Below are 12,070 nucleotides of genomic sequence, written 5' to 3'. Positions count from 1 at the left end.
GGGGAGACCTCATCTCTCTCCACAGCTCCTGAAAAGGAGATTGAAGTGGGTGCTGGTTTCTTCTCCCAAGTGATGAGTGACGGGATGAGAGGAAATGACCTCAAGTTATGCCAGGGGAAATTTAGATTGGATGCGAGGAAAAATTCCTTCCCCAAAAGGGTTGTCAAGCCCTGGCAGAGGCTGCCCAGGGAAGCAGTGGAGTCATTATTCATGGAGATGTGGCACACAGGGACGTGGTTCAGCGAAGGGCTTGGCAGTGTGAGGATTGCCAAGTTGGAGCCAATGAGCTTAAAAGGTCTTTTCCAACCCATACAATTCTGTGATTCTGTGAACCGGAGCAAACTGGTGAAACTCAGATTGCTGTAAGATCTAATATCCTGAAGTCTATTCTTGTGGGTCTATCAAAACAATTAATTTTAGTTTGAGTGTCTCGACTATACTGTAACTGCTGAGAGGAAAATAATCTTTGGGAGTTCTGAATACTGAAAGGAAGCTTTTGCCTGCTCAGGATCAACGGGAATCATTTTAAAGGAATCTGAAAGAGGATTCAGAATGTTTTTGTTTCTCAGCAGGGTATACCGGCTCGGCTGGTTGATTTCCAGCCAGCTGTATGGCAGAGCAGAGGAGGAACATCACAAACACAGACACTGTTGAGTGATCTGATATTGGTGTCTGGCAGACAGACATAAGCTTGCTCTGCAAACCAGAAGCTCTGTGCATCCGTGCGATCCTGTGATCAGACGATGAGGTTGGATGTATCTCACACCCATATGACAGGTACGCGGCCAAATCAGTGAGATTACATCACTTCTGGCTCGTCTGAAGTGTGGGAAAAATTTGTTTGCTTGTGCTTGCAACCTGCCTTGTAGGCAAGCCCAAGCCTTCTGTCTGCTGAAGGTCACAGAGTGGCTGTGAAGACATTAGGGCCACGAAGATGACCTGAGGGCCGGAGAACCTCCTGTACAAGGACTGGATGAAAGAGTTGGGGTTGTTCAGCCTGGAGAAGAGAAGGCTCTGGGAAGACCTTAGAGCAGCTTCCAGGGGCTTCAGGAAAGCTGGGGAGGGGGCTCTTGATCAAGGAGTGAAGGGAGAGGATGAGGGGAACGGTTTTCAGCCGAAAGAGAGGAGATTGAGATGAGATCTTTGGGAGAAATGCTTTCCTGTGAGGGTGGGGAGGTCCTGGCCCAGGTTGCCCAGAGCAGCGGTGGCTGTCCCATCCCTGGAGGGGTTCCAGGCCAGGTTGGATGGGGTTTGGAGCCCCTGAGCCAGTGGGAGGTGTCCCTGCCCATGGCAGGGGTGGGACTGGATGGGCTTTGAGGTCCCTTCCAAACCAAAACCATTCAATCATTCTATGATTTTATGTTTAAATTGGGCAGATGGATCATGGGGATGACTTGGTGTGATCGAACACCACCTGCCGTCCTCTGGGATATGCTGTCTTGCTCAGGGGTGTTTCAATGAAATTAGTGTTTTTGTGCTGTTGGCCAACCCAAGGACTGACCCAGAGCAGGGACTGGTGCAGGTTCTCTCAACTGAGTGCTTGGAGAGGAGCAGCAGACCTGGGGTTCCCTGCCAGCACCCCAGTTTCTGAGTTCTCGTCCACCCAGCTTTGAGCCTAAAAATTACCTGAATCTTGCAAGCTGAGGCTCCTTTTCATCTTTTCAAGCAGAAGTGATTAAAAATGTCAAGCGCTTGGTATTCAAAGTAATTTTTATTGCTGATTTTCACAGTGAAATAAATCCTGGATACAATATCAGCCTGAAATAATTAGAGGTAAGTGCCAAATACATACATGACACCACTGTGTGGTGGAACATGTTCCAGGGTGTAATTGAGACAGCACTGTGTATGTCTCCTCCTTTATCCTCTCTAACAGATGGAAGCCACGCCTGAGGTTAACCTATTTCAAAACATGTCTGGATTAGATTTAATTATCTCTATATTTTCCATACCTAACCTCAGCTCGAGCTGTTCTTTTACACATCCTAGAAAATCCAAGGTGAGCTTTATGAGGAATTGCTACCAATTCACCTAAGCAGATAGTTAAGAGGCAATTCCTCTTTTGTGAAAATCAATCTCTTTCCTCTAGCCCAGTGGATTTGGTTTTGACATAAAATATTTTATGATTTTGGCATAAAATATTCAACACTACGGATTCATGATTCAGAAAGTCTCGTTGCCTTTGACCCCTTAGCAGCAGGTTCGGCACAAACCTCAAATCCTATGATTAACGGGCAGAAACTCCTAAATGCAAGGTGGGAGATGGCATTTGCGTGCAGGGAGCTGGGAGGAAGGTATGGAAACCAGGAGGCAGCATGCGGGTTTGGACCATGAGCTCGAAGTCCCTAATCGCATTTGGGTTTAGTTGGAGTATTTAGCTTAATGAGCCCCGACGCGTGCGTGCCGTCATGCTCTTTGGTCTCTCTCTGGGCCGTTAAAAGCCAGCGGGATGAGTGGGAGAGGGCAGAAAATCAGGCTGCTGGAAAGCTGAACGCACATGCCTACGGCACCTCTTGAAGCCTTATTACCTATGGACAGTCCCGACGTGTCGGTTAGCGGAGGGCTGTTAGTATGGGATGGCGCTAGCGTTAGCTGGGGGGCCTTGGAAGCTGAGCTTCATAGCGGGAATTCTGCAGTGAAGAAAAGGATGTTAGAAAATGACTTCTAGTTGTGAGACGTGCGGAGAGGAGGTCTGGGTTTGCAAACTCTTTTCTCTCTTGAGGGCTTCCCGTGTCAACTGCAAGTTACTTCTGTGCCAGTGGCCACTGGGTGAGCTGCTTCACCTGCTGCTGCTCGATGGGAGGACACTTCTCTGGGATGGAGCACTGCCCCGGCTCAGGGCAGGGAGCAGGGATTGGCACGGGGATCTCCTTGCATTCCTGCTTCTCCTGAGGGCAAGGTGTGGGTTCAGGGCATGGAACAGGGGTCTCCTTGCATTCCTGCTTCTCCTGAGGACACGGTGTGGGTTCAGGGCATGGAACAGGAGTCTCCTTGCATTCCTGCTTCTCCTGAGGACACGTTGCAGGTTCAGGGCACGGAACAGGGGGCTCCTTGCACTGCTGTGTTTGTTGGGCGCATGGTGTGGGCTCAGGGCATTGAGCAGGGACTTGCACGGGGGTTTCCTTGCACTGCTGCTTTTCTTGGGCACACGGTGCAGGTTCAGGGCATGGAACAGGGATTTGCACAGGGGTTTCCTTGCACTCTTGCTTCTGTTGAGGGCATGAGGTGGGCACGGGGATCTCCTTGCACTCCTGAGTCTCCTGGCAACACGGTGTGGGTTCAGGGCACGGAACAGAAATTTGCACAGGGATCTCCTTGCATTGCTGCTTCTCCTGAGGGCACACTGCAGCCTCCGAACACGCAACTTGCACAGGGATCTCCTTGCACTCCTGCTTCTCCAACACGCATGGAGTTGGGTCAGAGCAGGATACAGGGGCTGGCACAGGCACCTCTTTGCATGCTGATTTCTCTTCAGGGCATGGAACAGGCTCAGGGCATGATGCAGGTGGGAAAGTTGGCGGTAGCTTGCATTGCTGCTGTTGCTGCTGCTCCTGAGGTGGACATTCGGGTATCACGGCCACCGGTGTTTCTCCCTTGCCTGGTTCCACCACCGGCACTGTTTTTTCTGGGCATGGTACCACTGGGACTGTTTCAGGGCAAGGTGTTGGGACTTGGACTTCGGATTGCTGCTGTGGACATGGGACTGGCTCAGGGCACGGCACAGGCTCTTGACTTTCGTTTGGAACCGTTTTGCTCAGGCCAGATGGGAGGGTGATTTCCTGCTTGATTTGTGTTTGATTCAAAGACATCTTTGCAGGAAACAAGAGTACCTGAAAGAAACGTCAGTGTTATTGTCTCTGCTAAAGGAACTGCATTGGGTTAAGGGTGAAATGACTATGAGAAACCTGAATCAGCTGAGAGAGTAAACGTCTTTGTTTGCCCTTGGTTTCCCAAGGCAGGTTGGCTCAGAAAGAATTATGATTTGCTCTCTCTTTTTCATCCTGTCTTTCAGCTCCTGCTCTGACTCTGTCTTATCTTGTTCTTCCTTTCTGTTCTGCAATGTGGGACGGCCCTATCAGGTCTAACTGAGGTAGAGCGGCTCCTTTGAACTTGGAGCTGATTTGCACTTCAGAGCTCTTCCTCCTGTTACCTCACTCTTCCCAACGTGCTAACTCACTTTCATTTCTATCCTGGGGAATTGATGAGAAGAGCTGACAAATAACAGATTTGATAACGGTTTCAGAAGGTCAAAATCATAGAACTGTTAAGGTTGGAAAAGATCTCTGAGATCATCAAGTGCGATAATGAAATAAATTTCATAATAAAAAATAATTAACGCTAAAGACAAACATTTAAAGACATTTTGTGTATTAAACAAGGAGAAAAATACAAACCTGGACTCAACAAGATGTTTTTAATTGACAAAACTGAAATATTTAATTTGCTTTGGCCCCTTTTAAAATGGTTTCCAGGTTTTACTTGGAATTAGAAACCCGAAGTGCTATAAGGCCTCAAGGTGGACATCGCCCATGAGCTGACATTGGAACCGGATGATCTTTAAAGTCCCTTCAAACCCAACCCATTCTATGGTTCTATTATTCCGCAGTATTAAGGCTTAACAACAGGCCAACTCCTCCTCTTTCTCTGGTTTCAGTCTGACTTCATTGATGATGCAATGGATTGAGGTTACCTGTGGCACAATTCTTCCAACTCTCATGGAAAGAATTAGCAGTGCTAATGTCTCCTTGTGTTCCTGGATTATCATGGCCACTAATAACAGAGAGAGCTTGCATGAATCACAATAATCAGGAGGGATTTCTTCTCCCAAGGCCAGTAACGTGCAACAGGCCAAATGGATGTTCCCAGCAATTCATGCAACTGCCTTTGCTTTGTGGGATGCTAAAGGCTCCACTGGACTGGTGCTGTGTCTTTGGCAAAACCTGGCTTGCTGTTTTTCTAAGGACAATCTAAGGGCACAAATAAAAGATTAGAATCACTGAAGTGTTGGTTAAAAGGGGAGTTTTAAGTCCCCTCAATGCAGGAGTGACACCAACACGGATCATGTGAGAGCATGCAAGTTTGTTCTCCCTTCCCCATGTTGCCTGCTCCTCTCAGTACATCTTCAAAGCAAATTCCTTCCTCTCCTCTACATCCTTCTCGATCCTCCAGATCAATATCACTTGTCTTTTGCTATTTTCTTTATAAGGACTTGATTATATCTCAACCCAAATTAATATATTGTTCTTAACGTGGTTGGCATGAATGATACACTAGGAACACTTTCACCCTTCTGCTCCTTACAGCCTCTCCTACTCCCAAATCTATCTTTCATAACATAATTCCTCAATGAAATCAAAGTTCTAAAATTATTCTTGTTATAAAGACCAGAATCCCAGAAAACAGACACGAAAGGAGCTTTAGGAGGCCATTCAGACCCTCTTCCCTGAAGACAGGATCAGTTATACTTAAACCAACATGCTTTTATCTAATCTCTTCTTCAGAAAGGATTTAATTCAGCATTTAAATATCCTCAGATTTAACACAAAATAGGCATTTGCTTTGCGGAGTCTTTCCAAGACTGCTTTTCCTACCCCAGTGCCCACAATTTCTCTTCTTTGCAGAAATCTTTTGCATATTCAAAACTATCAAATAAAACACTTCTGCCCTCACTAAGCCAAGCATTAAAATTACAGACATCAGAAAAGCATCAGTATTCTCCAGCTTACCGAACCAGTCAACAGGGAGAAGCACGAAGTCAAGTGGATGATGGAGCATGGAGATTTGAGAACTTTTATAGTGTTTCGAAGCCCTGCCTTCTGGGAATGAGTCCTCCGAGGTAATGAGCTCACTCTTTCACAACTGCCGTTGTGCGTTTCCTCCACAGACTTGTTTTACACGTAGGCATTGTGAAGGGAGCCTTTAGGTGCAGAACGTGTTTGAATCCCCTTTCTGACTAATCTGATTCGACAAAGAAACTCTCCAGGTGAACAAAGGTCGTACCCTCAAGTTAATGCAATCATTGCAGACCTCACCAAGATGAGGGGGTCTTGGTGTGGTGTCAACCATAGAATCATAGAATAGTTTGGGTTGGAAGGGACCTTAAAGATCATCCAGTTCAAACCCCCCTGCCATGGGCAGGGACACCTCCCACTGGATCAGGGGCTCCAAATCCCATCCAACCTGGCCTGGAACCCCTCCAGGGATGGGGCAGCCACCACTGCTCTGGGCAACCTGGGCCAGGGCCTCACCAGTCTCAGAGTGAAGAAATTCTTCCTTATGTCCAGTCTAAATCTGCCCCTCTCCAGTTTATAGCTGTTCACCCTCATCCTATCACTACAAGCCTTTATGAACAGCCCCTCACTTTGTGAACTTCAGCTCACGCATCAGTCGTTTCATGCCACCTAATGCCCCTGCTTCTTAGGGTCTATTTGTGGTTTAAGACCACAAATTCATAAATGAATTCTTTAAAGTGACTTTCCTGTGACTCTATAATCTCATAACGGATGGGTTTATCTTCTTTCCCATGAAGATCTACACAGATTCCATTCCTCTTTCATGTCAGAACTGATAATTCTGAACACGTTATTTTCCATGGTACAGAAGATGCAACTCCCACTCACCTAAATGTGACAGAAGAGGGAATTGGGTTTATCTCTATGCAGCATGTGAAAAGTAAAGGCTTATTTTAATAGTAGACAAGATTTATCACATCCAAATGGAAGTGGGACACTGGTCTTATTTTGGTGCCAGAATAGCATTTGAAGAGGTGTTTCAGTCTACATATGAAATAAAGGGAGCTTTTAGCATATAGAATGTCTTATATATAATTTGCATGACCATTGGTCCAGGTAAAAAAGTCTATTGAGTGAAAATAGCTCACTAACCATCATGCTCAAAATCGCAGGGAGCGATCAGGATACAGGTCAAGCAGTCCTCCTTTCTGATGGTAGGATTATTTTCAGCAGTGGAGACGACACATCCCACACAGAGGTTAATTTCATCATATTTGGTGGTCTTGGAACTATCTTTGTCCTGTCTCCACTATTTTACCAGAGCTCTTATCAGAGAACGCACCACAGATGCAATCACTGCAACAGGCTGAGCTGGTGCGCATCACCCACTAGGATTGCTGGGCTGCGGATGTCAGGAGCTCTTTCTAGCTATGGGGTAACTTCCTCTGTTAATAATCATTTGGCAATCGAAAGATGAGAACACCTGGATTTTCAACCAATCTTCTCCTGTGCAATGACTCCATCTGTGCAACTTCCTTTCTTGCCTCATGGAAGGTGGGTTCCTGCCTTGGTGCCTTTCTGGCTCTGGAAGTTGCTTGGTTTTAGTTTTCTTTTAGCCTCTACTAGCCAGGAGAACATCGCAGACCAAGACCTAACCCTGACTCAGGTCTCACCTGCTGCTTTGCTGAGACAAATCGCAGTTGTAGCTCTGCTGAAGGCAGGAACTAGGACTCTTTCCAGCAGTGGAGAACCTGCCTGTCTGCTTTCTAGGGAGCACCTTGCTTTGCGGTTATCAAAACAGCCCTTCTGATGAGATGTGCTCCTGGAATACAGCTCTTCAAAGCAGGAAGATGGGGGAATAAGGTCAGACTTAGAGAGGTGGAGCGCCTGCCCTATGAGGACAGGCTGGGAGAGTTGGGGTTGTTCAGCCCTGAGAAGAGAAGGCTCAGAGGAGACCTCAGAGAAGTTTCCAATCCTGAAAGGGTCTCCAGGAAAGCTGCAGAGGGGATGAGGGGGAAGAGTTTTAAGATGAAAGAGGGGAGATTGAGATGAGATCTTAAGGAGAAATATTCTGCTGTGAGGGTGGGGAGGCCCTGGCCCAGGGTGCCCAGAGCAGCGGTGGCTGCCACATCCCTGGAGGGCTTCCAGGCCAGGTTGGATGGGGCTTGGAGCCCCTGATCCAGTGGGAGGTGTCCCTGCCCATGGCAGGGGTGGGACTGGATGGGCTTTGAGGTCCCTTCCAACCCAAACCATTCTATGATTATAAAATCAGTTTATAATCTTTATGCTGAAGAGGATAGAGTGACCGGATTCGGAAGGAGACAACACGTTTTGGTAGATTGAACATTGCATTTCAATATTTGTGTAACCTTCATCAGTGAACATTCACCTTCAGGTCAGAGCCTCAGTAACCTTCGTTATGTCCACCTGGGAGACAGAAGTCATGTAGTGCTTGTGGAGCAGTGCTGAGGCAAAGGCTGTTACAGGCGGCACAGACGTGCAGTTGAGACACTGCTTTTATTTAAGCAAGCACTGAGGTTTCTGAACTATTTAGGTGTCGAATTTCCAGCCTCAACTTGCAACATCTAGTGATTAAAAAAAAAATCACTTTCCATAGCTGGAAGGGAGATGACCCGAACCCTGTCTGGAGATCAGAAGGTGGGGCTGTCCTGACCTTAAACACCGGTTTGGATCCAGGTCTGGAGAGGTTCGAGGAGGTCACTTCATCTCTATGTCAGCAACCTCAGCAGAAAAAACGATGGTAATTATCATTGAAGAAGCTCTGAAGTCAGCCCGTGGAAAGGGAGTGAATGTTTTTCCCATAGTAGAGGTGTAATTGCTTTCCCCTTCCACGCGAATTGCACAAAGACTATTTTTAGAGGCAAATGCCACACGCAGTGAAACTGCCTTGCTGAAACCCTTCAGAAACTACAGGAGAAACGTGCATCGAGTAAGGTGGCTTCACAGTGAACGTGGAGCCAAGCAGCTCTCAGCTCTCACCTGGTGGAGCCCAGCTCATCTCCCAGTCCATACTGAAGTTGCACCACTAATTCTAGGCAACAGAATACCACAAGTGAGAAAAAAACCAGCCTGAGCCCAACCTTCTTCCTAGATGGAAAATGCTACTCCAGCTCCCACACCTCTTGGGTAAGTGCTGTGTTGAGTGGCCGTGCAAAAGCAGATCAGGTAATGAAGTCACCAGAAGCCTAAGATGCTGTGGGAGGTGTGTAGCAGCTACGCTAGCAGCTCCAAACGGAGATCCGCAGCAGCCAGCTTCATCGGGTTTATCATTGAGATGAGTGTCTCAATATCTCTAAGGGTCCTGAAGCTGTATTCCTTCAGTTTGGGAAAAAAAGGATTGCCTGTTTTAGAAGGGAAGACCACTGCGGAGAACCTCAGCTCAGGATGTGAAATGTTCACTGCGATCCTCACCTCATATCTGCAGGGATGCTTTTTGATTTGTCTCCATCCAGAGTTTCTAAACTTTGTGCACAGAGAAAACAATCTGAGGAAACTATTGCACTCCTGGATTTCACGTCTTGGTGTGATTCAGAAGCTGCTGAACTGGATCTCCCAAGACATGGCTCGCCCTGGTGGCTTAATTAAACACTGTTTCGTTAACACCCCATCTTGTTCTTTATTATTGTGTCTGTCATCATTTTTTGGGTGGACATCTTGATTAACTCATCTCACGAGACAAAAGACATAATTACCTGTTACTGAATTCCCTAGTATCGGTCTGTCTGCCCGTGTCGCCAAAGCATCCGTGGACTCTGGCTTCTCTCTCAGCAGTGGACACTGAGTGTCAGGTCACGTTGCAGAAGACAAGAAGTTGATCACTCATAGGGGGGCCAAATGCTGTAATATTCAAGTACTGCATATGCAGGATCCATGCTTCAGCATGTTTTCCTCCTATCTGTTGTTCAATGAGTAATTCCTCTTTATTTTTGCCTCAATCATAGAATGACAGAATGGGTTGGGTTGAAAGGGACCTCAAAGCCCATCCAGTCCCACCCCTGCCACGGGCAGGGACACCTCCCACTGGATCAGGGGCTCCAAGCCCCATCCAACCTGGCCTGGAACCCCTCCAGGGATGGGGCACCACCACTGCTCTGGGCACCCTGGGCCAGGGCCTCCCCACCCTCACAAGAGAACATTTCTCCCCGAGATCTCATCTCAATCTCCCCTCTTTCAGCCTAAAACCATACCCCTCATCCTATCCTTTCACTCCCTGATCCAGAGCCCCTCCACAACATTCCTGCAGTCCCTTTCAGGACCCGAATACAGCATCTGAACTTCCCAGGATTAGAGGGTTTCCTCTTAGACCTATATCAATGGATCAGCTTAAGAGTTCTCAAGAGACACTCATGGCCAAATTTCATTGAGTTACAAAACGTCTTACATAAATTCGTGAACAACTTGTTACATATTTTGACTCCAATTTTCTGATTTGTCAGCCCATTCCAGAGTCTCCCTGCACTGCTTCTTGAAAACCTTTTAATTCCCTGCCTAAATTTATTCCTAACTGCTTGTGCAGAATTACCGTGCTGCTCGAGTAGAATGGATTGCCTCATTGAAAACCCATTGGGCACAACAGGAACACTTTCTATTCGGCCATCACATCAAAGAGCCTAATTCCCAATTGCTTCATTCGCACACTCCCGCTCAGGAATGAACTTGTTGGAGTTTAGCCTGTCATCAGCCTTTTCTAACCCGTCCACCAACAGGTACAACTGTAAGCAGAGCAGCCTGGAGGTCACTTTAGTTCAACGGTCATCTTTGTATCCCTAATGGTGAGGGACGACAGTGAGCTGAGGTTCAGAGCCACGTTCCCCTGTGCTCTTTGAAGGGAACACCAGCTTGCTGGAGCATCCACTGCGCAGCGGTCAGGCAGGCACGTGAGGCAGGAAAGAGGTTCTTTGGGCACCTCTTGCATTCAGTTTAAGGTTCACAGAATCATAGAATGGTTTAGGGTAGAAGGAACCTCAAAGCCCATCCAGTCCCACCCCATTCCATGGGCAGGGACACCTCCCACCGGCTCAGGGGCTCCAAACCCCATCCAACCTGGCCTGGAACCCCTCCAGGGATGGGGCAGCCACAGCTTCCCTGGGCAACCTGGGCCAGGGCCTCCCCATCCTCACAGCAGAATATTTCTCCATAAGATCTCATCTCAATCTCCCCCCTTTCAGCTGAAAACCATTCCCCCTCGTCCCTACATTTTTAATTTCTTTGTGAATTTGCTGCCTGCATTATTTTTGTTGTTGTTTCTGGCAGGACTGAAGCCACAGGGCTTTAGAACAGAGCATTAGGAAAATACCCGAAGAAGAACGAGCTTTCACGCTTCAGTTCTGACCAACAGAAGAGCCTTCTGCTGTTAAAATAGAAAATGCCTAAGAACGGGAAGTTTTCTCTCCTAAAAGTCAGGACAAAACACTTGTTTCAGCAAATTGAGCAGTTCTGGAGCTGTGAAAACATGTGCAGCGTGTACAGCCCAGGTTCTTCTCTCTGGGAGTTCGGGCTGCTGGGATATAAGAAGTAGTCTCTGACTCCCAAGCCTTTACATTGGTTCATTGCTTCACTGGTGGGTTGGGTAAGTTTGATTCTATTGAATCTATTCAATTCTGTTAATTAGCCTCACTGCAATGCGACTTACTGGAAGATTAGAGTTTGGTGATGGCACTTTCAGACTCTTCCATTCACAAATGGAATTAATTGAGCTTAAATTTCAGGAGCTGCAGGCTCTAGGAATTAAACTGTTTCTTCTCCAACAGTTTCTGCATCCGTGTAATGCCACAGATTAGCGGAGCTAATCTTGGTTATACCTGTGCTATTCTTGTGACTCTGATGACATCACACCATTGCACAAGGTGATTATAGGAAGAGAATCAGGCCCAGAGGACTCAGAGATTATACAAACATGCCTTGCATTGTGGTTCTAAAACTGCTTTATTAGCTGAATTACTAGGGGAAGAGGAAATCTTAAATGCTTAGTATGTCCCGAGCATCTGATTTATAACACGTTTTGGCTGACGGAACAAACTTCCTGGGAAGGAAAAGGAAAGGGTAGATCTCAGCGCAGAAGTGATGATTTTGAGGAGCCTCAGAGCCTTGCACCACTGCTGTGTCTGACAAAGCAGACTCTGACTCAGCCTTAGGGTCCATAGAGGTGCTTGGACTGCAAACCAATGCTAACGTGGCTAAGAAGTAGAGAAGGGATCATCTGATAGAGTCTGAGTAATGAAAGGGACCTTGACCAGACGAAGATATACAGCAGGAAGATACCTTGGGAGGAGCAATTATTGGTTTTCAAGCTCAAGGGAGAGAGACTTATCTTGGAT

At 47.1% G+C, this 12,070-nt stretch overlaps 1 protein-coding gene across 1 annotated transcript; it reads right to left on the bottom strand.

The window, feature by feature from the left end:
- Positions 1–1,696: 1,696 nt before the first annotated feature.
- LOC104059560 (keratinocyte proline-rich protein) lies at positions 1,697–5,867 on the bottom strand. The gene is made up of 2 exons (XM_054050610.1): positions 5,727–5,867; positions 1,697–3,830 (listed from the first exon to the last, which is right to left on the bottom strand). The coding sequence occupies exon 2, from the start codon at positions 3,807–3,809 to the stop codon at positions 2,745–2,747; it is 1,065 nt and encodes a 354-aa protein (XP_053906585.1). The 5' UTR covers positions 3,810–3,830; positions 5,727–5,867; the 3' UTR covers positions 1,697–2,744.
- Between the last annotated feature and the right edge of the window lie 6,203 nt (positions 5,868–12,070).

The sequence above is a fragment of the Cuculus canorus genome, chromosome 28, assembly GCF_017976375.1.
Source record: "Cuculus canorus isolate bCucCan1 chromosome 28, bCucCan1.pri, whole genome shotgun sequence".
NCBI classification, from domain to species: domain Eukaryota; kingdom Metazoa; phylum Chordata; class Aves; order Cuculiformes; family Cuculidae; genus Cuculus; species Cuculus canorus.
The sequence above is the reverse complement of the archived record's forward strand: the minus strand, read 5'-3'. Positions and strand labels throughout refer to the sequence as shown.